The 25,772-nt window shown below is 40.0% G+C and overlaps 1 protein-coding gene across 1 annotated transcript in view; it reads right to left on the reverse strand.

The window, feature by feature from the left end:
* Positions 1–25,772, reverse strand: part of mgmt (O-6-methylguanine-DNA methyltransferase) — a 404,556-nt gene that overhangs the window by 180,846 nt on the left and 197,938 nt on the right. Inside the window, exon 5 of the mRNA XM_043712603.1 lies at positions 11,874–12,034. Coding sequence (XP_043568538.1) covers positions 11,874–12,034 — 161 coding nt within the window. The remainder of the gene's footprint in view (positions 1–11,873; positions 12,035–25,772) is intronic.

The raw sequence follows: 25,772 nt of genomic DNA on the forward strand, positions 1-25,772 counted from the left end.
CACATGAGTTTCTTAATTCCAGTGTCCAGCAGTTCTTCACTCTTTCTCGTATAAACCATACTGACTGACTGGCTGTCTGGATTGTTCCATTTCTCTCTGGACTTTGGTCACTAAACACCACCACCTTTTTTTTCCCTCTACCTTTTTTAATCCACTGAACTGTTCACTTCACGAATTTAAATTGTCTCCAAAATAAATGCAAAACAAAACAGGTCTCCTTACCTTCTGGGCACCACAGATCGAAATTCATAAACCAATTTCTATAAATGACTGATTATGTCTTACTCTTTTTAAAACTCAAAACACAAAATATCATTCAAATGTAAAGTTATCCATTGTTCTTAACATGTGCCATGTTTCCACTGTTTGCTTTTGTTACAGATTTCTTTTATGATAATGGGGTAATGATGGAATTACTGGTCATTGTTATTGTCCTCCTGGGGAAGGGTTTGAAAGGATTCAGGCAGAGGCTAGATTTGTATAATGGATGGAAATTGTGCAGGCTGGTTCACATCACAGCAGTGCTCTGGAATTTAGTGATGGAGGACATATCTGAAAAATGCTCTTCAAGGTCCAACATCCCTCACTAGTTCAGATTGTCTGCTTTGGACTCTCTGGTTCTTGAATTTGTTCCTCCTCCTCTTGTGACTCCAGAAATTGATCTTATGTCACAATTGCTATTGGTAAAGTCTGATCTCTCATAATGGCCAGATTCAGATGAGCTAAGACATGTGCATGAGATTATTCCTTACCAATGTAAACTTAGACTTCATAGTATTAGAGCCAGGGCTGCACTAATTGTAATAATCACAGCAGCATATGGTGACAAAACATGTAGACTTCTTTGAGCAAGAACTCAGAGCACTTCCTGATCTCCAATTTATCTAAACCCCTGCTAGCTGATTGCAATGGTCCATTCAATACTGTTTCCGGTGGTCCTTATGGTAAGAAGAGTCAGCTGGTGTCTGACAATTTCGTAGGAATGATGCCTTTGCATGAAGGTGTGTTACTCATCAACTAATAGCCAACGTGCTATGAATAACGTACTGGGGTTCAGAGGATTTGTGGGACAAATGGCGCTCCCAATATCAACACATGGCAGCTCCCTGGAAAGTAGGCATTAACCTGTACGATGTGGTTGAACACGAGCCATACACTGAGGGCTTGGCATCCTTTTCCATTCCTGAATATTGAAGTTCAGTGCAGGGGCTGTTGCATGACCAGTTGTGTGCAGTCAATGGTTCCCTGAAGCAGAAGGGATCCTCTTAAATCCCTGTGGTCTCTGCTGCTGGTCTTCTTTGGTAAGAAGAAATAATGTGTCATCATTCCTCGGAGTGTAAAGAGCTGCAGAGACCTCCCTTATGCTGAAGTGCACTGAGAATTAAAGCATGGAACTGATGCAAGCTTCCAACAGTTGTAAGGTTTCAACAACTTACTAAGAAATGCTGCTGTGATTATTACAATTAGTGTAGTCCTGGCTCTAATACTATGAAGTCTAAGTCTACATTGGTAAAGAATAATCTCATGCACATGTCTTAGCATCTCTGAATGCAGAAGTAATGCTCCCGGAGTATCTTGGGTGGACTGGGCTTCCTGCTGACAGTCCTCTGTCCCTCTCTGCAGCAGTAGCTGTTACTGCTTTGTTTGATCTGACTATACCCTCCTCCAAACAAATGGGACCCCTGGAAGGAGCTCTCCCGATACTGCATCTAAGAGAGGGTAGCACAACAGTCATTGTATTTGGGTGAGATCCGGAGACAATTTCCAGGAAAGATCTAGATGAAGCATTGATGTACTCTTGTCAGTGTCCTAGAAAGCCTCATGATGTATCTCAAGCCTCCTGATGTATACTTTTCTTACAGAATACAGTATTTCAATCTCCAACAAGTGAACACTAAAAGCTGACTGTGGCTTTAAAGATTGATCAAAATACTCAGCACAACTGGTTTGCACCTGTTCAGCTGGCCGCTGTTATGAAAGGTAATTAATTGAAGTGCTATATCCACTAAAATGCTGTGCAGTCTCTTTATAGAAATATAGAAAGCAATTTAATTGTCCATCAGCTCCTTAACTGATCCTTTAGGCAGCTATTCCACAGGTCTGCTTCAACTCCTTTACCAGGAAAGCATCTTGCACTAAGGATGGGTTAAAATATTATTGCTGCTGAACATCCCAATCTTGGAAACTCCTTATCATTGAAGTAGAATGGAAAAGTCATCCCCACTATTTTCAGTTTGTATAAAAATAAAATCCTTCATTGGTTTATATTCTTCATTTTCTCTTCCTTCTCCCAACTTCCAACACTTGTGCATGGAATTGTAGGATTAAGAAGAATTTCCCTTTTCAGTTCTCTGGTTTGGAAAAGCTGGGATTCTTGAATGGCCTGGAATGCTGACAACCTCCTATTCTGTGCTGAAATTGTGTAAAATTACATAGAATGTACAACACAGAAACAAGTAACATCGACAATGTGGTCTCTACCCCACATTAACTTTCTTTCATGTTAATTCATTTAGATTCATCAGGATATTCTTATATTTCTTTCTCCCTCATTGGGAATCCATAACAGGAATACTGTAATTCTCTGCAATTTTGACCTGAAAATCATTTATAAGGTTAGAACTATTGGAGGTGAAATTATTCTGTGAAATGCTAGAATTGTTGGAAATTGTCTCTTTGCGATGTTGCAATTTCTTAGGCTTAAGTGATTCATTCCACTGATGGACTCCTTTTCCAGTTAAAGAATTCTTTGCCTTCCAAGTCATAGAAACATACAATATGGAAACCGACCCTTCGGTCCAAGCAGTCTACACTGAAAATAATTCCAAGCTAAATTAGTCTCATCTGCCTGCTCCTGGTCCATATCCCTCCAAACCTTTCCTATTCATGTATTTACCCAAATGTCTTTCAAAAGTTCTAATTCTACCCACATCCACCACTTCTTCAGGAAGTTCATTCCACACATAAACCACCTTCTGTGTAAAAAATTTGCCCCCATGTCTTTTTAAACTTCTCTTCTCTCACCTTAAAAAATGTGCCCTTTAGTCTTGAAATCCCCCATCCTAGGGAAAGGGCACATACCATTAACTTCATCTATACCCCTCATTATTTTATAAACTTCTATCGCCTCTCTAGGAGGTCGCCTCTCAACCTCCTATACTCCGAGTGAAAGAAGTCCCAGTCTACCTAGCCTTTCTTTATAACTCAAACCTTCCAAACCTGGCACCATCCTGGTAAATCTCTTTTGAATCCTCTCCAGCTAAATAGTACCCTTCCCAAAACTGGGCAATCAGAACTGGACACAGTATTCCAGAAGCTGCCTCACCAATGTACTGTACAACCTCAGGGTTAGATTTCTGTGAATTTTGAGATTTTTCGGTGATGCTGGTGGAAGAGTGACATTGTTGGGGTTTAAAAGATATTTAATGGATTATTGAATATTTTTGAACTGTTTGTAAGATGGGATTTTCAGCATTGCAAAATACTAATCAATCATTCAGGTAGTACGGCAGTTCAGTAATATTCTAGAACAATATTGAGAGTGAAGCAATTTTAAGAACCATTTCTTGCCATATAATGCAACTGTATTTGTCTTTGCCTAGTCTTGGCCTCTAGCCTAATCCAAGCTTTCTTACCCTCAGTCACTGTATCTTCTCATTCAAGGCATTTCTGGGTACTACGCTCCAATGGCTCCGAGGTCTTGGTTCAATTATCCCTCAGTGAACTGGCAACAATTATTTATCTCAGCTCTCAGAGGGAAAGTGGACCCCATCGTGTCCATTTCTTTGATTAATGAAATAAGTATCAATTCTGTGGGGCTATGTTACATCCGAGCAGCATGTGAAGGATTCCTGACACCACACTGGCTTTTGTAATATAGAAGCATGTTGACAGCAACCTGATTATATTAGTAAGAGGCCTCTGACTTATGTTTCACAGTCCTATTCTGAATGCAAACTCTGCATCGTTCAGCAAAATTTAACTGGTAGGTGTTTGGATGGTGGCAGTTGGGAAAGAGATAGAGATATGGCATTGAGGAATTAGAACATTTTGTCTGTGTGGGTTTCCTGAAAGACAATGACAAGGAATAGGAAAGCTAGCCAGTAGGGCAAGTGGGTGCCAAAAAGAGGAATGCATACCAATGAGGGATAACAATTGAAAAGACACTAGGCAGTGGAGCTAAAGGAAAAAGCAAAGAAATAAAAGTCTGTGGCCACCTGAGAAGTTTGCGATTCAATTTCATCGAGACCCCAAAAGTAGGATGCTCAGGTCAAGAGACTGAAGATGATGCAGAGTAAATAGATGACTGTATATTTGTTCGAATAGTGGCTACTGAGTATGTGGTTAAGGCTATATGATTATGATGTAAGAACTAGATGAAACTGGCACCTGAATGGACATTTACCTGGTGTCTCAGATGGGCTCTCTCGCACAATTATTTATATCTACAAAAACACAAAGAACTGTGGATGCTGGAAAGCAGAAACAAAACCAGAGAGTGCTGGATAAACTGAGCAGGTCAGGGAGTATCTGTGGAGAGCAATCAGTAAACGTTTTGGGTTCAGCCACCCTTCCTCAGAACTGATGAACTTTTTGCACTTCATGCAGAAGAATACAAAGATCCCTCTGCTGCATTTTTGGAGTCTCTTTCCATTTAAGTAATGACCAGCCTTTTGAGTCTTCCTCATCCTATCTATGTCATTGGTACCTACATGTACAATGAAAATTAGATCCTGCCCTCCCAGTCCAAGTTCCTCTGTACTGTGAGCAAATGTAACAGTCAAACTGAAGGCACACCAAAGTCCTTCAAATGGCAATACAATAAATAACCAGCTGGTCACCATTGAAATGTTGTTTTGCCTTGAAATCAAGCAAATGCTCTTATTTTCCTCCATTGAATCCCTTTATATTCTCCTGAGAAAGCACATAGGGGCTCCATTTAACATGTTACTCCAAAATGGCACTCTTCATTGTGCAGTGTTTCCTAATCACTGTACTCTGTTTGTATTCACTTTTTGCGTTAATTACAAAACTTGCAAGCTAATCAGACATGTACCTAAAGATAGAAAGCTATCAACCCATTAAATGTGGAGGAATTATTTATTTTAATTGCTAGAATGACGACTGTTATAGTTTCCAGAAAATAATTTCAAAATCAGCTGTCTATGCAGAGACTTTCTACGAACAGTTTTCAACCTGATTTGAATAAAACCTTATGTGCTAAAATGTACCTGTGCAACAATACCATGTCTGACTCACCATAAACAGCTCTACAGTAAGTGATGTATGTTACATTATTTCTCAGATTAAGGAGAGTATACATTTTATTAAAGCACACTTCATAACTAATTGTAAGGAAAATATATGATTCTGCATTGAAGTTAAATCATGTCCCTGGAGCAAATTTTAAAGACTGAGTGGGTCTAAGGTTTAATTTCTGCTGACCTGCAAGTCAAAATTTTGACTTTTTCCATCGGATTTTATGAAGACACTTAGAGGCTGCAGCGTTTATTGTCCATTTATCAAATTAGCACCTTAATGTCAAAGCTCATTCTGAGTTTAGGAAAGATTATGGACTGGAATAATCAAGAAAGTGAGCCATAGAGTCAGACAGCACATAAACAGACCCTTCAGTCCAACTCGTTTCCAAACTAAACTTGTCCTATCTGCATGCGTTTGGTCTGTACCCCTCTTTATTTTTCCTATTCTTGAAGGTCTTTTAAATGTTGAATTACAGAGGAGGAAGTACTGGATGTTTTGAAACACATAAAAGTGAATAAATCCACAGGACCTGATCAGGTGTACCCTAGAACTCTGTGGGAAGCTAGAGGGGTGATTGCTGGGCCCCTTGCTGAGATATTTGCGTCATCAATAGTCACAGGTGAGGTGCATGAAGACTGGAGATCGGCTAACGTGGTGCCACTATTTAAGAAAGGTGGTAAGGACAAGCCAGGGAACTACAGACCAGTGAGCCTGACGTTGGTGGTGGACAAGTTGTTGGAGGGAATCCTGAGGGACAGGATGTACATGTATTTGAAAAGGCAAGGACTGATTAGGGAGAGTCAACATGGCTTTGTACATGGGAAATCTCACAAACTTGATTGAGTTTTTTGAAGAAGTAACAAAGAGAACTGATGAGGGCAGAGCGGTGAATGTGATCTATGTGGACTTCAGCAAGGCGTTTGACAAGGTTCCCCATGGCAGACTGTTTAGCAAGTTTAGATCTCATGGAATACAGGGAGAACTAGCCATTTGGATACAGAATTGGTCAAAGGTAGAAGACAGAGGGTGATGGTGGAGGGTTGTTTTTCAGACTGGAGGCCTGCGACCAGTGGAATACCACAAAGATTGGTGCTGGATCCGTTGCTTTTTGTCATTTATATAAATGATTTGGATGTGAAAATAAGAGATATAGTTAGTATGTTTGCAGATGACACTAATATTGGAAGTGTAATGGACAGTGAAGGAGGTTACCTCAGATCACAATGGGATCTTGACCAGATAGGCCAATGGGCTAAGGAGTGGCAGATGGACTTTAATTTAGATAAATGCGAGGTGCTACATTTTGGGAAAGCAAATCTTAGCAGGACTTAATGGTAAGGTCCTAGGGAGTGTTGTTGAACAAAGAGACCTTGGAGTGCAGGTTCATAACTCCTTGAAAGTAGAAGCGCAGGTAGATAGAATACTGAAGAAGGCATTAGGAATGCTTTCCCTTATTAGTCAGAGTATTGAGTACAGGAGTTGGGAGGTCACGTTGCGGCTGTACAGGACTTTGGTTAGGCCACTTTTGGAATACTGCGTGCAATTCTGGTCTCCTTCTTATCGCAAGGATGTTGTGAAACTTGAAAGGGTTCAGAAAAGATTTACAAGGATGTTGTTAGGGTTGGAGGATTTGAGCTATAGGGAGACGTTCAATAGGCTGGGGCTGTTTTCCCTGGAGCATCGGAGGCTGAGGGATGACCATATAGAGGTTTATAGGGGCATGGATAGGATAAATGGACAAGGTCTTTTCCCTGGAATGGGCGAATCCAGAAGTAGATGGCATAGGTCTAGGGTGAGAGGGGAAAGGTATAAAAGAGACCAAAGGGGCAACTTTTTCATGCAGAAGGTGGGACGGATATGAAATGAGCTGCCAGAGGAAGTGGTGGAGGCTAGTGCAATTGCAACATTTAAAAGGCATCTGGATGGGTATCTGAATGGGAAGGGTTTCGAGGGATATGGACCCGGTGCTAGATTGGGTTGGGATATCTGGTCAGCATGGATGAGTTGGACCAAGGGGTCTGTTTCTGTGCTCTATATCTCTATGACTCTATCTATGCACTACCCTCTGGGTGAAAAAGTTGCCTTCAGGCGTCATAAAGTCAGTCCTTTTTTGTCTAAAAGCTGTTCCTTGGCTCAACGAAACTCTGTCCTTGATTTCTTTCAGAGGGACAATAAACTGGGCCAGGCTCCGATCAGTCTGGTTTGGTACAGAGATGAAAAGAATTTTAGGAGGCCTTTTGTTTATTTGTAAACAGATGAGACTTAAGGCAAAAGTGAGGATTGCAGATGCTGGAAAGCAGAGTTTAGATCAGAGTGGTGCTGGAAAAGCACAGCAGGTCAGGCAGCATCCGAGGAGCAGGGAAATCGACGTTTTGGGCAAAAGCCCTTCATCAGGAATAGAGGCAGGAAGCCTCCAGGGTGGAAAGATAAATGGGGGAATGGGGAGGGGGGTGAGGCTGGGGAGAAGGTAGCAAACTTCTAAACAGAAAAGACTTCAGGCCAAAGTGGTCATGTTTTAGATGTGACCTGTTTAATGAAAGGGGAGTGATCAGCTCTCTAGCTGAGCTGGGCAGTTTTAGTTCAGACTTAAACTGTGAAGTTCAACAGGGAGCTGTGTGGAAACTATCTCTTTTCTGCCTCTCAACTTCAACCTGTAAGCATGTGTTCCATTTATACTGGTTTTCAAAGGGAGTTTGCTTATTGGGACTGTTGTGTCAGTTCAGAACAGCATAATTAAGTCTCATTGGATAGGTTGAATTCTGTAGAGGTTCTTTATTCTGTTCTTTGTGTTCATTATGTAATTTTGTGAATACATTTTTGTCGGTTTTAAAATCTAGTAGTCAACCTCGCTAATGTACCCAGGGTAATTTTCACTGTACACTTACCAAAACAAATTGTAAAGTTATGGTATGGGGTTGCCTGCTTAAGAATGTTTTGAGTGGTCTGGCTTAGTCCATACCATAGGTCCCTTTTAAATCTTTCCCCTCTCCTCTTAAAACTATGTCCTCTAGTTTTGAACTCTCCTATCCTTGGGGAAAGACCTTTGCTATTCACCTTATCTGTGCCCTCATGATTTCATCAACCTCGATAAAGTCACCCCTTAACTTCCTAAGCTCCAGTGGAAAAACTTCCAACCCTATCTCTCCTGTCCTTATAACTCAAACCCTCCTGTCCCAGTAACACCTTTGTAAATCTCTTCTGCACTCTTTCCAATTTAATAACATCCTTCCTACAGCAGGACAACCAGAACTGTACGCAGTATTCCAAAAGTGGCCTCACCTATGTCCTATACAGTTGCAACATGATGTCCCATCTCCTGTATTCGACGCTCCAACCAATTAAGGCAAGCGTAACAAACACTTTCTGCACAACACTGCCTACTTCTGATGCCACTGTCAAAGAACTATGTACCTGAACCCCTAGGTCTCTGAAATAACTGCACAGAGGCAAATATCCCATCACCACTCACCCTTTATTTCCTTAATTCACATACACTGGCTGAGGCCAGCCAGCTCAGAGTCAATTCTCAATTGAGGAGATTCTAATCTCCTGGTTATATTTCTTTTTTTTAAAACACACTGTATCTTTGGCCCACACACTGAGGCCCAATCCAAGGCCTACCCACTGAAATAACAGCACAAGTCACCCCTCATTCACTACTGCATCAGTACACTGACATTGGCCAGCCAGCTCAAGGTCAGTCACCTGAACCGAGGAGAGTCTAATCTCTAAGTAGATCGCAGTCCTGAAGCAAACAACCAAAGGACAGTGCATAAAAATGAACCCAAAGCGCAGCACCCCTAGTGAAACTAGCCTTTGCCAGGGACACACAAAACACATCTCCTGGTTATACGTGTATATATATTTTTATCTGTTAATATTATTTTTTTTTACTGTGAAGATTCAAAATCCCCTGGTTATATTGGTCAGCCAGGGCTTTTCTGATTGGCTCAGGTTAACAACCCCAACCAATGGCTTTGTAGTTAATGAGGTCACCTTGGTTCCAATTACTACAGTCTCTCTTTTTGACAACACACCCCAGGGCCCTACCTGCGCTGGTTAGTCTTACCAAAATTAAATGCAATCTGCTGCTCATCATCCCAATGGCCCAGCTGAGGTTTAAATTCAGAGGTGAAATCTTTTCTATTTGAGGATTTGCATGGTTAGAAGCAAATAAAAGTCAGTTGGAACATGGGTGGAACTTAGGATACGACCTGCAGCATTTTAGTTTTGCTGAAGTTTAGAGGGTGGAGGATGACCATGACAATATTCCAGTACTCGGGTCTAGGCATGAAGGAAGATTTCAGCACAGGGTTGAACAATGTTCCCTCTGACCCGCCACAGAGCTGTGTGCACACTCAGCCACTCCAACAGTAATTGCCCGATTATTGGCTTGTCAACATGGACCACAGCAATAACTGTCCCTTGTGGAAGTCCCTGCTGCACATGAACTTCAGAGGTTTGCACAAAAGCAAAAAAGGTTAAAGGAAAGCTAGAGTGAAGTGTGTGCTCTTCTTATGAGAGAAGAAAAGGAGTCTGTGGCTCACCTCAATTCAGAGACAAGTAGCACAAAGGATATGAATGGCTCAGTTTAGCTTTAGAATATTACTGGATGAATTGTTGGCAAGAGTATTTGAAATTGCGACTGAGATAATTTGGCTATTTCAAAGTTCAGGAAAAAAAAAAGCAGATCTGATAAGCCAGACAAAATGGAAGGATAAAGAGATTTGGTAGTCAGGTAGAGTTGGATGGCTAGTGGAACCTGCATCATGTTGCCGATGATAGATCATTGGGGAGCTCTGGAGATAACTGTATAGAGAAAGCAGTGTGAAAACTAAACCAATTATGGCTTTCTTTAGATAGATATGAGCGAAACCCAGCAAGGATCATTCCATCATCATCACTGGAAGTCCCTCACCAGACATCGATGACTCTTTTCCATTCTCAGGGTGAATCCATAGGTGGCTGTACAGACTGATGCAGCTTCTGCAGGCTCTTGGAGCAGAAGGTGATCGTAGGAAGGGGTGGGTGGGGTGTTGGTATGGCAGCATGCACCTTATGCTGTTTTTGCCCAGGCTTCTGCTTTTTCCTGATGGCAGATCTTGAGGGGTTTGACACCTTCATGAATACTTTAGATGGTCTGGGGCAAGTAATTCCCAGGTGTCTGTGGTAATGCCAGACTTCGCCAGTGAGGCCCTGAGGGTATCCCTGAAGAGCTTCCTCTGTCCATCTGGGGCTTGGCCTCCATTTCTGAGCTGGGAGTAGAGTACCTGCTTGGGGAGTCTCGTGTTGATCATGCAGGTGCAAGAAGTTCAATATTGAGGCAAAAACCTGAAAAAACATCTTCATACAACCAACTCCTCTCCACAAACCTAGCGACCCTCAGCGGCACCGAATTGCAGGATCCCAATAGCCTCTGGTCTGCCCTCAAGTCCAAGATCAGGAATACCTGTAATAAATTGGCCGATCATTCAACCAGGGAACATCAAGAATGTTTTATAAGAATGATCAAGAGCTATCCCACTAAGTTCGATATGGGACAAAAGGCATTGGAGGAAGATGGTGGGCTCATTATGATGACACTTGCAAGGAAGTTTAAAAGATTGTGGAAGGATAGTGTACCTTGAGTAGTCTCTAGCCTCTCAAGTGCATAACAAAGTCACATACCATGAAAGCATGAAGGCGATCAGTAAGTTGTGAACAACCTACATATAAACAATGCCAAAAGAACAGTGTTTAATGCCAGAGATTAAATGTTAGTTTGACAGTGTCTAGGCATATGCTTATTCTAGAGGTAAAAACAATGACTGCAGATTTGCCGGTCCTCGGATGCTGCCTGAATTGCTGTGCTCTTCCAGCACCACTGATCCAGAATATGCTTATTCTAGTCAGAGTTTCACTCTAACTCACAAACCATCAACTCCCTACTGATTACGCGTTCTCCACACACGTATGACCAAGCAGGTTCTCACCCAATTATCCCTCAATTAACATAAAACCATCACCTATTCCCTAATTCCATTTGGCCTCAGGCATCCCTGCCAGACCCTACTAGATAATAACACACAGCTTTATGAAACCATATGAAAAGGGAATACAGATCAAAAGTATCGGTTCCTAGACTGTCTCTAATGAACAATTATGAAAGGTAAAACTGAGTAACAAGGGGTGACTAAGAAACTCTAACAGTATGTTTCTTTTACAATATTGGGATTATGTGACAATCCAGTAGAATGTATTTTTTCTTTAAGGAACATGCAGATATTGGCAAAAGGACAATACAGGTCAACAATAAGCTCATTGAAAACTTTACAGCTATTCAGATGTGTTTACATTCAGACCTTTCAGTCTGCATATGTCAGGAGTAGAACTGCATCATTTTCAGCTCCCTTGCCAAAATATGTGCAACGTTGTGCCAAAACCAACAGAACCACTTGGAACAGTTAAAGAACCTTATCGTTCCTAAATACTTGATGTTATGTGCTGAGTCTCAAATTCACACAGGATAAAACACTCCATTATATTGTTGTCAAGAAAACAGATATTCAATGCAAGTCAAAATTGTGAAAGTCAAAATATTATTACACAAACGCAACTAGACTGCAACAAACCTTGTTGAAAAATGGGATGGTGAAAGGCAGGGAGAGGAAGTTTTTCTGTTGTCCAAGGTTCAGAGAAATAGGCCTGAAGCCAGGTCATACAGTATTTCACTGGTTCTGTCATTTCCTCTTGGCTTTCACATACCTCACAAGTAAATGAGGCCATTCTTGTCCTGCAGAATCAAGCAATAACATTTCTTCAGTAAGTTTGGCATTTGTGAACTTTAAAATGGCTTCAACTGCATGGAAACAATCTTTTGTTACTTTTCAATTTGACAACCACATCTGAAGAGCAGTCTTCAAAATTGCACATGAATAATAGTTCCCTAATGATTAAAAAAACAATTACAACATACCGAGCATTCTAGTGAAAATTGATTCAAATGCTTGCTGCCTTATACATTCTCTTAATTTTTTTTCTATCAATGAACCCTGAGAGATTTGAACACAATTCATAATTTATGAAGACCAACTTACAATACTTGACTGTTGATTAATATGAAAGTTTATTTTCTATACTGTAGCAACACTGGTTGCATTCAACATGTCAAGTTACTTGTTCAGTGAAAGATAATTATTTATAGACATAGCTCTTTGGAACTATAATAAATCATCCACATACATCTACTTCCAGGCATGGCCTCAAAATGAAGTCAGAATGAATAATTTTTAACATGTTGTGAACACCTTCGAATACGATTCTTAAATGTAAACCTGCTTGCGATTTTTTCCACAACTGTCAACTTCACAATTTAGCTTAGATATTCCACTTCAATGAAGAAATACATGACCAGACAAACAGAAAATGGTGGGTTTCTTCTGTCTAATTCTACTTCCCAATTAGATATTTAATTTAAGAAGTTTACAATATGTTGGAATTTAAAAACATTTGTAAGTATTCCTAACAATCAAATCATTGAAACGGGTTTCCTGTGATTAACTGATACCAAAAATTGTGTTTAATCAAGAAAATAAAACTGACTTCCTACTAATGGTGATAACTTACTAATTCCTGATAAAGCGAGGATAGAAATATTAAGATAGAAAGTAATCATTGCTTACAATCTGTGGAATGTTTAAGTTGCTATAGCCCCCTAAGTGCTTCTGATGAGCCCTCCTTAAAAGGGGAGGTCAAACTAATTTGTATCGGTGTGCTTGGAATAAATGTGAACTACTTTTTATTTGCGCGATTTACATGGCAGCTTAACTATGATTTGCGCAAAGAAGTTTTCAGTTTGTATTAAATGGACACATCACATGAAGTAAAACACAGAGCTGTACTTGGTCTTTGTGTCACATCACAAAACACTGTGGGACACCATGGAGATTCTGAGTTCACTTCACTTACACCCATCTGCATGGATGAACAACAAAATGAATTTAGCTAGAATTACATTAAACCCACCTCAGGAAATTGTATGTTTTTAACTCGGATTTAATCAGAATTAAGCACCATTTACATAGTACATTTAAATTGGAATTAAGGGCTGATTTAGATCAAATTAGAATTAAAAAGCACCATGTAAACAGGGCTTTGTATCAAGCTGTGTCATGTCATTGATTAACTTAATATATCTCAGGCAGCGCAAGGCAATAAAAAAGCCTATTGTTGGAATGTTACCTGGTTACTTCCCCCATCATGGTTCCTTATGTTAATTAAAATACATTTGTCCACACTGTTACATTTTAGTGAATACATCATTACGGTTTATTCAAACTCTTAATTCTCTGCAAACTATTTCAAATATTAATGTAAACACTTCCATCCAACAAATCATACAGCAGCTTTAGAACTCCGAATCATGCTAATGTGTATCTACTGTGTTCATTATTCTCATCTGAATTATGTCAGCTACAAACAAACTGCAAAAACAAATTTAGTTAAGAAAACACATGAAATTTGTTTATATTTACTTAGAATTGTCCTAAATCAGCATTTATTATCAGAGATAATAGGAATTGAAATGAACAAACCTTTAATCATCTTTGCAGTGATTTACAGGACAGCGAATTAATCTACTGCCTATGCCACTCAGTTAGGGACGGCATAGTGGCTCAGTGGTTAGCACTGCTGCCTCACAGCACTAGCGGCCCGGATTTGATTCCGGCCTTGGGCAACTGTCTGTATCGAGTTTGCACATTCTCCCCGTGTCTGCATGGGATTCCTCCAGGTACTCCAGTTTCCTCCCACAATCGAAAGATGTGCAGGTTAAGTGAATTGGCCAAGCTAAATTGCCCATCATGTTCAGGGATGTGTAGATAAGGTGCATTAGTCAGGAGTAAATGTAGAGAAATTGGTCAGGAAAATGGGTCTGCGTGGATTACTGTTCAGAGGGTCACTGTGGACTTGTTGGGCCGAAGGGCCTATTTCCACACTGTAGGGATTCTATGATTCGGTTTCTTTCCTATCTGTAGCCAGTAAATAGTACATCAGACCATGAGTAGCTATTCAGCCCATCATGCCTACCTTGCCATTTAATACAGTCATGGCTGATCAAACACTTCAATGCCTTTTACTCACCCCATCCCCTAACTCTGTACTTCACTGGTAACCAAAAATCTATCAACATCTACTTCAAATGTACTCAAAGCCTCCACAGCTCTCTGTGGTACAGAATTCGGAAGTTTCAGCTTGGATCCTAAGTGGCAGCCCCCTTATTTTAAATTGTAGCCCCCGGTTTTATACTCCCCAGCTACAGGAGACATCCTACTTGCATCAATCCTGTGTACTCTTTTACCCTCATTCTTCTAAACCTGAGAGAATACAGGGCTAGTCTGCTCAATTTCTCTTGACAGGGCATTCCAACCATGTTGGGAGCGAGTCTGGTAAACCTTCATTGCACTCCTGATATGACAATAATATCTTTGGTGAGACAAGATGATCAAAACGCTACACTGTACTCAAGGTAGCACCTAACCAAGCTCCTGTACAGTTGAAACAAAACGTCACTATTCCTGTATTGAAGTCATTTTGCAATAAAAGCTAACATTCTATGAGGCTTCCAAACAGCTTGCTGCACCTGCAAATTAGCGTCAGTAACTTATTGACAAGGACACCTTTTGTACATCTACACTTTACAACCTCTTACAATTTCAGAAATTGGGGTGGTACGATGGCTCAGTGGTTAGCACTGCTGCCTCACAGCACCAATGACTTGGGTTTCAACCCAACCGTGGGTGATTGTCTGTTTGGAGCTTGCACATTCTCCCTGTGTCTGTGTAGGTTTCCTCCAACAGTCCAAACATATGCAAGTTAGGTGGATTGGTCATGCTAAATTGTCCACAGTATCACGGGATGTGCAGGTCAAGTGGGCTAGCCATGGGAAATGCAGGTTTACACAGACAGGGTAGGGGGGTTAGTTTTTTTTTGGGGGGGGGGGGCTGGTGCTCTTCGGAGGGTCAGTATGGACTCAATGGGCCAAATAGGCCCGCTTCCATGTTGTAAGGATTCAATGATTCTGTGAGATACTTTGCTGATCTGTTTCTCCAACCAAAGTGGATAATCTCACATTTTTCCACATTATATTCCATTCGTTACATTCTTACTCAGTACAATAGCTCATAAGTCCGTGTCTTGATCCTGACTTCCAAGTCTTTTAGAAATATGAATGATTGCATGAGAGTAAGTTTTCCTCAAGTAACCTTCACCTAAGTTGATGTATTATTGGCATGCTAACTGCACACGAGGCATAGATTGATTCTGTTACAAATCTATTATCTAATGAATTATATTAATAAATAATCTCAGCAGTTGAAGTGCCCCCTTATTTACTGTAAATTGGTTCATACAGTTTTATAAACAATACAAATTTATCGGTTACTAAATATGCCTGAAATTCCATGATATCTGCACAGAACATCAATCATTTATGATTATGCAGTAGTTAAAAATGTACTACTTCCTACTGGTCTTTTGTTATTGCCATCACTTGGTAACACAGCAGGATTCTATTAAAAGGTTCACTTAACATGATAAAACGTATTTTGGGGGTGAGTAAATTGACATAAGCATACTAAACATATGTCAATGTATAATACTTAATTAAAGAATGAATACACAAATATTAATAAAAATATTAAAAATAGTTGAGTTCATGCTTTCTTTTTGAAATGTTTTAATATGTATTCTCTTGCAAAAGAACATTTACCCATATCAATGAAAACAAAGCTGCTAATGATTACTAACATCTGTTTACATTTACAAATAGCTTTTATTTGCTAAATAATGGAACTGGTCAGTCTAAGTCTTGCAGTCCTTTAATTATAATATCATGAAGGCTCTGGAGTCCAATGTGGGTAGATTTTCATTCAGAACCCACTTGGAACTTGAAATTCAAGCTTTTGTACCTCAGGCCTCACTTGGTATTGTTAGGTTAGATAGCTGTCACTAACACCTAGGGGTTTATTAATAGGCAGAAATTAATTGTATGTAGGCTGAATTAATGAGATGGAAAAACATGCATATTTCAGCTAATGCTGAGGGGAATGGCCTCTGTTGAAGCATCCTTAATGAAGCAGTCTGTCTAAAGCAATGATGTGCAGAACAGAACCCAGTGAATTAAAGTGCTCAGCTGATCATGTAGGTTGCAACTACTGTAAAAACTGCTGTGAAATGTAAACACCAGACAATGGTCTTAAGCAGAAAGTTGACCCCTGTTGCGCATTCTGCAGCCTGCTATCTACAGATTTATAAATAAATGATTAGATGTAAAATCTCTGGAGGATTTTTCTTTTCCACAGCAATTACAGGAGCAGATTATTACCATTCAAGTGCAGTTCCAGTTAAAGTTCATTGACTGGCAGGAATCATTCATTTCTGTCCTCATGCCTTAAGTCACTGTGACAGAAAAACTTTCAGCTAAGCATGTAGTAAACAAATTGTAACAAGGTAACTCAATACAAACATGTACTTTTGCTCTAGGAGTAAAAAGACAACAGAATTAGCATACCAAATGAGTAAAACAAATTAATTCCTTTATAATATTTTCAGTCAAATTCAATATTCATTGTATAGTCACCTTTGCGAAGGTGTTATATGTTTTGTACAGTGCAAGGAAGCGTAAAATACTTCATTGCAGATGTCTGACAAATGAATGATCTGAATTTACATTTGCCAGTAAGATTACAAATGTTCAATTACCATGTGGTTTTTAGTTTTAAACACAGGATGTGCATTTTCTATGACACTCATCTTACAGTAACTACAAGTGTTCCATAATCATTTACAGCCAGTAACATGCCTATCGTAGTGATCAGGTTGAATGCTGCTTGTCTATTGTGGTTCGAAATTACACATTCTGAAAAAGGCCATGTACATGTATATGAAGTAGCATTCTCTTTCCATCACAGCACTTCCTTTGGGAACCCTCCAAAAAGCTTGTATAAATAGAAAAGAGGAGAATGCTTCTCATGCAAAATGTTATAATGAACCCCTATGTGTGAGGGGCAGTTAGAAAGTCTTTTGAAAAGACCTTGTACACAAATATTTATTATGCACAGGAAATGATTGATACATACACCATAATGGCAAATAGATATAAGAAAACTTTCCATAATAAACTGATAGTATAGTCTTCAGCACATGACACAATAAATACTTTACACAGTGTTTGAGTCATCTTGGAACAGTTTCTAAATACTATAATCGTACTTCATATAATCTGCTTATATGTAAACATTCTAGAATTGGAATATACATTACTTGGATACTAGACCTGAGGAGCATGGGATGATAGAACTTGAAAATAAGCTCCCAATGTAACCTTGTTTATTTGGCGAACATTAGTCAGTGGTGTATGGATAGTTTCTATGTCATATACAAAGAGCCATCTCTACACTCAATACTATCAACTTGACATACAGTTAGCCTGCCAATTACATTCCATGTGCATGTAGACAAAACATAACCCACTACAATGAACGTGAGTACCAGTTGAGTGATAGTAATGAGCTGATTGCCCTACCATTTCTTTACCACATTAAAACAGAAAAATAGCCCAGCTGATTAAGACAACTCTGCACTGGTTGGAGATTTACTGAAGCTTTGCAAATTGTAAGTAATAGGAGATGATCCTATCATCATATGTCAAAATTTGAATTGCCATTGTAAAATCATCTTTTCAATTACAATTTTATGTTAGCAGCCTCAAATCAGGATGACAATGGAATGCAAAAACCATATTCCTTTAAAGCAGGATCTACAGTTCAATTCATTAACTACATACCGTTGGACAACGTAAATTGGTTTTAGATTTGGTTCAAATTCTTCACTTCTGATCTTAAAAAAAGCTATTTGCTTTCTGTCTCTACACAGCTGCTGATTAACAATGATTTCAATTGAATTGCCTCATGTTGTGATCCTATAATCATTTTGAATAGTTGGAAAATATTACCACAGGTTAGAACTTCCATGGATTATGTTACAATAGTGGTAAATATGGACCACCAAATTTTAACTGTTATAACTGAGACCTTACATAGAACATAGAACATTACAGAGCAGTACAGGCCTTTGGCCCTCGATGTTGCGCCGCCCTGTCATACTAATCTGAAGCCCATCCCACCTACACTATTCCATGTACGTCCATTTGCCTGTCCAATGACGACTTAAATGCACTTAAACTTGGCGAATCTACTACCGTTGCAGGCAAAGTATTCCATACCCTTACTACTCTCCGAGTAAAGAAACTAGCTGCAGCATAACCTCCTGGTTCCGGAACTCAATCCCTCTATTAATAAAGGCCAAAACACTGTATGCCTTCTTAAAAACCCTGTCAATCTGGATAGCAACTTTCAGGGATCTGTGTACATGGACACCGAGATCTCTCTGCTCATCTGCACCCCAAAGAATCCTACCATTAGCCCAGTACTTTACATTCCGATAACTCCAGCCAAAGTGTATCACCTCACACTTGTCCACATTAAACTCCATTTGCCACCTCTCAGCCCAGCTCTGCATCCTATCTATGTCTTTCTGCAACCTACTACATCCTTCGTCACTATCCACAACTCCACCAACCTTAGTGTCGTCGGCAAATTTACTAACCCACCCTTCTAAGCCCCCATCCAGGTCATTTATAAAAATGACGAACAGCAGTGGACCCAACACCATCAACTACAACCGTCTAAAATGTTTTGTTAAAAGAAAGAAACATTTATAGCTGCATAGATAACCTGATCACAGAATTAAATAAGCTGTCTGCACTGAAATTAGCATTTCACATAAAGACTTTGAAACCAAACATATGCATCTGCATCAAGAAATTTATTTTCTTTTATTAGTTCACATCGTAGTTTCACATAAAAGGGAGATTAGATGATCACCTGCCAGTTAGACAGCTTGGAAAGACAATGGAGACAGAATCAAGATTACATATTAAGCTGTACTTCAATAGCTGCTGCTGAACAGGAAAGCTGAAAGAAGAAAACAGATTTTTAAGTAAGAATCAAAAATATTTTTTCTTTCTCTCTCTCTCTCTCACTCTCCCTTCCTGCCTGCTTCACTCAAAAACTTAGAAACAGCATCTGGTGAGAAACCAAACTGAGAAAACAACCAAAAACTCAAGGACATTTAGAAACTTCAACTCTGCTAAGGATACAAGTCAACAACTAAACAACTATGGGCATAACTTTGAAATAACCCCAACATGTCAAAGATTCTAATGGACACTTAAATGGTGAAACCTTTAGTTTTGCTTTAAGTACCTGACACACTCTCCATTAAACTTATTACTTGCACTCATGTAAGTGTTTGTTGTTGCACTTCAGTGTTTTTTCTCTCTCAAATTTAGCAGTTAGTAAAATTCCTTTCACATTCACTCAAGAAAATCTTGTCATTGGGTCCTTCATTTTGATCTAGTAACTATATGTCTGTTTGTCATGAAATCCAGCTGTGTGCTGGAAAGAAATAAAAATGTTGTTGCAACCAATCATGACAGGGTTGAAAGGGAGCAGAAAAATCCCCCTCCTCACCTGGCCGTAATTTCAATGACAACTGTTCAAGCTGATTTAGAATCACAGAATCCTTATATTCGACCCATCAAGTCCACACCAACTCCCTCCCCCACAAAGAGCAGCCCACCCAGACCAAACCCCCTATTCTATTCCTGTAACAGTACATTTCTTATGGCTAAACCACCCTGGACAGTATGGGCAATTTAGCATGGCCTAACCATCTACCCTGCACATCTGTAGACTGCGGGAGGAAACCAGAACATCCAGACAAAAACACCACGCACACACGGGGCGAATGTGAAAAATCCACACAGATAGTCACTCGTGGGTGGAATCGAACCCAGGTCCCTGGTGCTGTGAGGCTGAAGTGCTCATCACTGTATCACCTGGCATAATTAGCTTTATTTACAAGCATTATTTTGTTATAATTGTGGTAAATATTGACCACAAAATTTTAACGTATAACTAAGAGCTTTCATTGACTTAAATGATTTTCTTAAAAGAAAGAAATTATAATGCAGTAATATTTTTCCCAACATTAGAGTACACGATGATAAGGTAAGTAGCATACACTTCCTCATACATCTATTCCTTTTTCAGTACTAAGAATGGAATAAAACCTAAGTGCTCTGTAATGCTTGATAGCAGACCAGATATCTCATGTTCCAGGATAATAAGCTAATTAATCACAATGTACTCATCCTTAATAGTTCAGAATGCACTAAGATCTGAACACCACTGCATAAGAATATAAGCTTGCATGATTCCCATCTTTTATGGTCAGAATTTCTTCAGGACTTGAGACAGACATACAATAGTTCTGAGAGTCAAAGAGATGAGTTGGGGCCCAATAGAATTGTGCTTCCACCTGGAAACTCAGACTAGGGGAATATCATCTAAATTGGGACACACAGCAGTTTCTTTCATCTCTTACAAACTTGAAGTAGGAATAACAAGGCACGGTTCCAAGATGCAGACACATGCTAACATACCCATACTTCCACTGCCCTAACTAGACTGGCAAGAACTGAATTTCAGTATCCAATTGAGTAGATTGGCCTGCCAAAAGGTCTCCAGAAATAGTCACTTAGTGCACTTGAGTAAACAGACTTGCTGTCAAAGCTTTCCATCAGACGTACTCATAAGAACACCAAACCACAAAGGGAACAATAATTTATGTTGTATGGGAAGTAGGTACTGATTAGTTGACAAGTGGACTCTGATTGGGACATGCATTGCTATGGAAAATGCACTCCGAAACAGTTTAACTGCTAAACTTACGTCTAACTTTAAACCTGGCAAGTTGACCCTGAGCAGACATGGCATTGTTATGAGGAATGAAGGATTAGCTGCCCCTCTAAACTTTGGTTAAGATTAAAAGCCACCGTAAATGGACATGTTCTTTCTGTCTGCACGTGGAAAGTACATATTTCAGCCTCAGTGCAAAAATGGTAGTTTAAAAAACTGCTATCAAGTTCAATGAAAGAACACCAATCGAGAGCAGTTCTGTCCAGAATGATGTTGAATTCTTAAGTATGCTGGTATTCAGGCAAGTTGTTAAAATTCATTGTACCTTCAAAATTTGAGAGAAGATTTGTTGCTCGGGTGCTCGTTGTTGTGCCAACCTGTGCCAACCGCCTAAGCACCACATACGAACAACTCTGGTTCCTGTACGAATGCCAAAAGAATTGAATCCTTCCACCATGTGTCAGATACAGACCACCAGTCAACAACCCACAAGCCAGAGACACAGCCAGACAGAACGGATTCAGGATGATCCAGGTAATGATCACAGACGCACACAACAGACTTCACAAATACAAACATGAAATTGCGCGCCAAAAATCGTTAATTTCAAAAATCACCAATCAGGAATGGACCCGGTCCATAGAACAGGCCGTCACCATAGGACAGAACAGGACCACACACCGCAAAAAAATGGCACTAAAAGAAAAAGTGTCCAAACTAACACACAACAGACAGGCCACCACAACACATACCTGAGTTAGAAACCTCTCCCACAGACAGCTCACAGACACAGAAGGAACAATACTGGCCAAGGGACTCAACCATAACCACAGGGACGCCAAGACAGCAGACTTCCTAGCAGACTAGAATGCACACTCAGAAACAATGGACTGACAGAAGAGACACAACAAACAGTGAGACAAAGTATCGTACCCCTGATAACAAGGAAAAGACAAACACACAACCTCAACACCAAGGAGAGGGAAGCACTAAAAACACTAAGAAATGATAAGAACATAATCATACTACCAGCAGACAAAGGCAGAATGACGGTCATCCTGGACAAAGCAGAGTACATCCAGAAAGCGCAACAACTACTTGCAGATACCAACACCTACCAAAAGAGGGAGTTTGACCCCACCCCACAGCTCACCAATAGGATAAACAACACACTGAGGAACCTGCAAAAAAACGGACAGATAACCAGGTTTGACCGACAGAGAATGAAACCTGAAAGCAACAACACCGCCAGATTCTATGGACTATCTAAAGTGCACAAACCAGACATCCCACTCAGACCCATCGTATCGCTACCAGGGACACCATCACACAAACTGGCTAAAGAACTACAACAGAAACTGAAACACCTGATCAGCGGATCCAGATACTCTATACAGTCAACACAGAAATTCTTGGACATCATCAGAAATATACGTATAGACAAGGGAGAAACTATGGTCTCATTCAATGTAACGGCATTGTTCACCTCTATCGACAAAACCCTAGCCAAGGAAACAATAGCCAACCTGCTGGACATACAGAACAGACAACAAGACGGGGAACCTATCAACAAAGACTGCATACTCAAACTACTGGACCTGTGCCTCACAACATACTTCACATTCAACAACCAACTATATTAACAAATCAATGGCACAGCCATGGACTCACCCATCTCTAGACTCATAGCAGAAGCTGTAATGCAAAGATTAGAACAAACAGTCTTACCGCAAATTCAACCCAAACTCTGGGTCAGATATGTAGATGACACCTTTGTATTCATTAAAAACACAGAAATAGAGAACACACACCGAATCATCAACGCCACACTCACAGGAATCCAATTCACTACAGCGGAAGAAAAGGACAACCAACTCCCTTTCCTAGACGTGATGGTACAGAGAACACTGAATGGAGAATTCACCACAAAGGTATACAGGAAAGCCACACACACAGACCAAGTCCTAAACAACGAAAGCAACCGCCCCACACATACAAAAGAAGTTGCATCAAGACACTGTTCAAAAAGGCCACAACACACTGCAGCACACCAGAACTGCAAAAAGAGGAAGAAGAACACCTCTACAATATATTCGCCAAAAACGGATACCCCCGCAATTTCATCAAAAGGTGCCTAAGGGAAAGACAACGGAATGAGGACATGCCAAAAGCCAAAGGACTAGCCACGTTACCATACATCAAGAGCATTTCTGAACTGACAGCCAGACTACTGCGACCACTAGGACTCATACCAGCACACAAACCAACAGCCACTCTCAGACAACAACTCACCAGGACAAAGGACCCGATACCCAGCATGAGCAAAACCAACGTAGTGTACAAAATCCCATGCAGGGACTGCACAAAACACTACATAGGGCAAACAGGAAGACAGCTAACGATCCGTATCCATGAACACCAACTAGCCACGAAACAACACGACCAGCTATCCTTAGTAGGCACACACGCGGATGACAAGCAACATGAATTCGACTGGGACAACACTACTATTATAGGACAAGCCAAACAGAGAACAGCCAGGGAATTCCTAGAGGCATGGCACTCATCCACAGATTCTATCAACAAACACATTGACCTGGACCCAATATACCGGCTACTGCAGCGGACAGCTGGAACTGACAACCGGAAGCGGCAGAGACAAGCCACTATAAACGCCGGAGGAAACATCACAGAAGCGCTTCACAGGAGGGTCCCAAGCACTGAGGATGTCACCTAGACAGGGGACGAAACGTTTGCAACACAAATTCCCAGCTCGGCGAACAGAACCACAACTTTCATTATACTTTTTGACTTAAAGCTTGTAGATGGTGGAGAGCTAGTAAGGGACCAAGAGTTGAACCACCCATTGCATTGAGACAGAAATGCAGGGAAATCTATTGTGAGTTACATTTAGAGTAATTGTACTGAATGCTTTTTCTTGATCATGTCATCTGGTCAATACAGAACAGGCCTGTAAACATCATCCCCTTAAACAAAATCACATTGTTGTATGTATTTAACTTTTATAGATTCCAGTCAAGGTTACACAAATCTACTTCCCATACTTGGCTGAGGACTATACACAATTATCAATGCTACCAAGTTTCTATTACCTGCATGATGTGTCAATTTGCCGCGGCTTCATTATATTTCTATTTGCACCAATAAATGTGAACATTTAATACATTTCTACCCTCTGAGATCCTACCACATGAGGCTAGCTCCTCTGAATCCTGATTAGCTTCTTGACGCTTTGTATCAGTCATCATGTAGAATTGCTACTTTATTTCATATTGCGACTTTACTGTCTTCTTTTTGTCACACGTAACTGGATTGTCTAGAAGGAGGGTTCATTTGCATTGAGCTATGAGAGATATCAACAGTGAATGAACACATTGGTTTTATGGAATTACTTTCAGACACTGGGCCTGATTTTAACCAATTCAAGACATATCTGCTTGCACACGTGTTAAAACTGGGCCCAGGAAAGTCTTTCTGCATTGTCACTAATTACTTGGACATCTAATATTAGCAATTAGTTCAATGGAGCCCAAGAAATTCTTCTCCACATCTAATTCCTCATCTAATTCTTTTACTTATAATCCGAAATTTGTGCCATCTTTGTTTACTGATTGCTGGAAGCAATTTCTCACAATTCATCGCTCACAGACCTTTAGAATTTAGAAACCTCTATTTGATCTGCATTTGCATTTCTTCGTTCTAGTGAAATCAGCTCAATCTTTCAGACTTTCTTTAGAATGGCAATTTTCAATTGTGATAATAATTTTAGTGAATCTTCAGCAAAATTTGACCACACCATAGAGTGCAGAACTGACTAAAGTTCTAACTATACTCTAACTCAATGTCGCTGACAGCATTGCTTGATTCAATGTCTCTTTATATTTAAATATGGACTATATTTACAGTTTTTATTATTTGAGATATGGTTTAATCTGGGAAGGATTTATTTATAGCCATTCCTAGATGCCCCAAGATGATGAAGGTGGATCTTCTTGGATTATTGTACTCTTTATGCTGACAGCACTAATGAAAGAATTTGAAGAACTGTACTTATTAACATCAATAAAGTAATAGTAACGAGTGTACAAATTAGAATGGTCTGTAAATTGGAAGGAAATTTTTAATTTATGATGGCCCATTATCTTCTTGCATTTGTTCTTTTTGGTGCAGAGATGGAAAAGCAACAGAAGAAGGTGCAATGAGTTGCTTCAATAATGTTACAATGTCAAGGGCAATTATTCTGATCTCCCTTTTGACATTACCTCCCTTTGTCCAAATCTGGACCAAACATGTGACAAGGTCTGAAGCCAAGAAAATTTGAAGAGGGTCAGGAATATGCTGCTGAATTCACCCTATGTTTTATGAATAAGGAATCCCTGATCAATCCCCTGTTGTACCAATATTCTACACTGATGGACAAATCCAGCAACAAATGGACAGACACTCTCACATCTGAAAAGTGCCTGTTTTGGTCATCAGCATCAGAAAGACAAATACTTTGTTCCACAACATGATCACATCATCATCTATCAGCATTGACAATGTGGTGCTGGAGGTTCCAAATAGGTGCTATAATCACCAGAAATCTGCACTTGATGCTGAAATTAACGTACACATTGACAATGCTTAGCACAGAATTGACCAGCAAGGCACAGCCATTGCCTTACATGATGGAAGACTGCCATCCAT

This window comes from Chiloscyllium plagiosum, chromosome 22 (assembly GCF_004010195.1).
Source record: "Chiloscyllium plagiosum isolate BGI_BamShark_2017 chromosome 22, ASM401019v2, whole genome shotgun sequence".
Lineage (NCBI taxonomy): Eukaryota > Metazoa > Chordata > Chondrichthyes > Orectolobiformes > Hemiscylliidae > Chiloscyllium > Chiloscyllium plagiosum.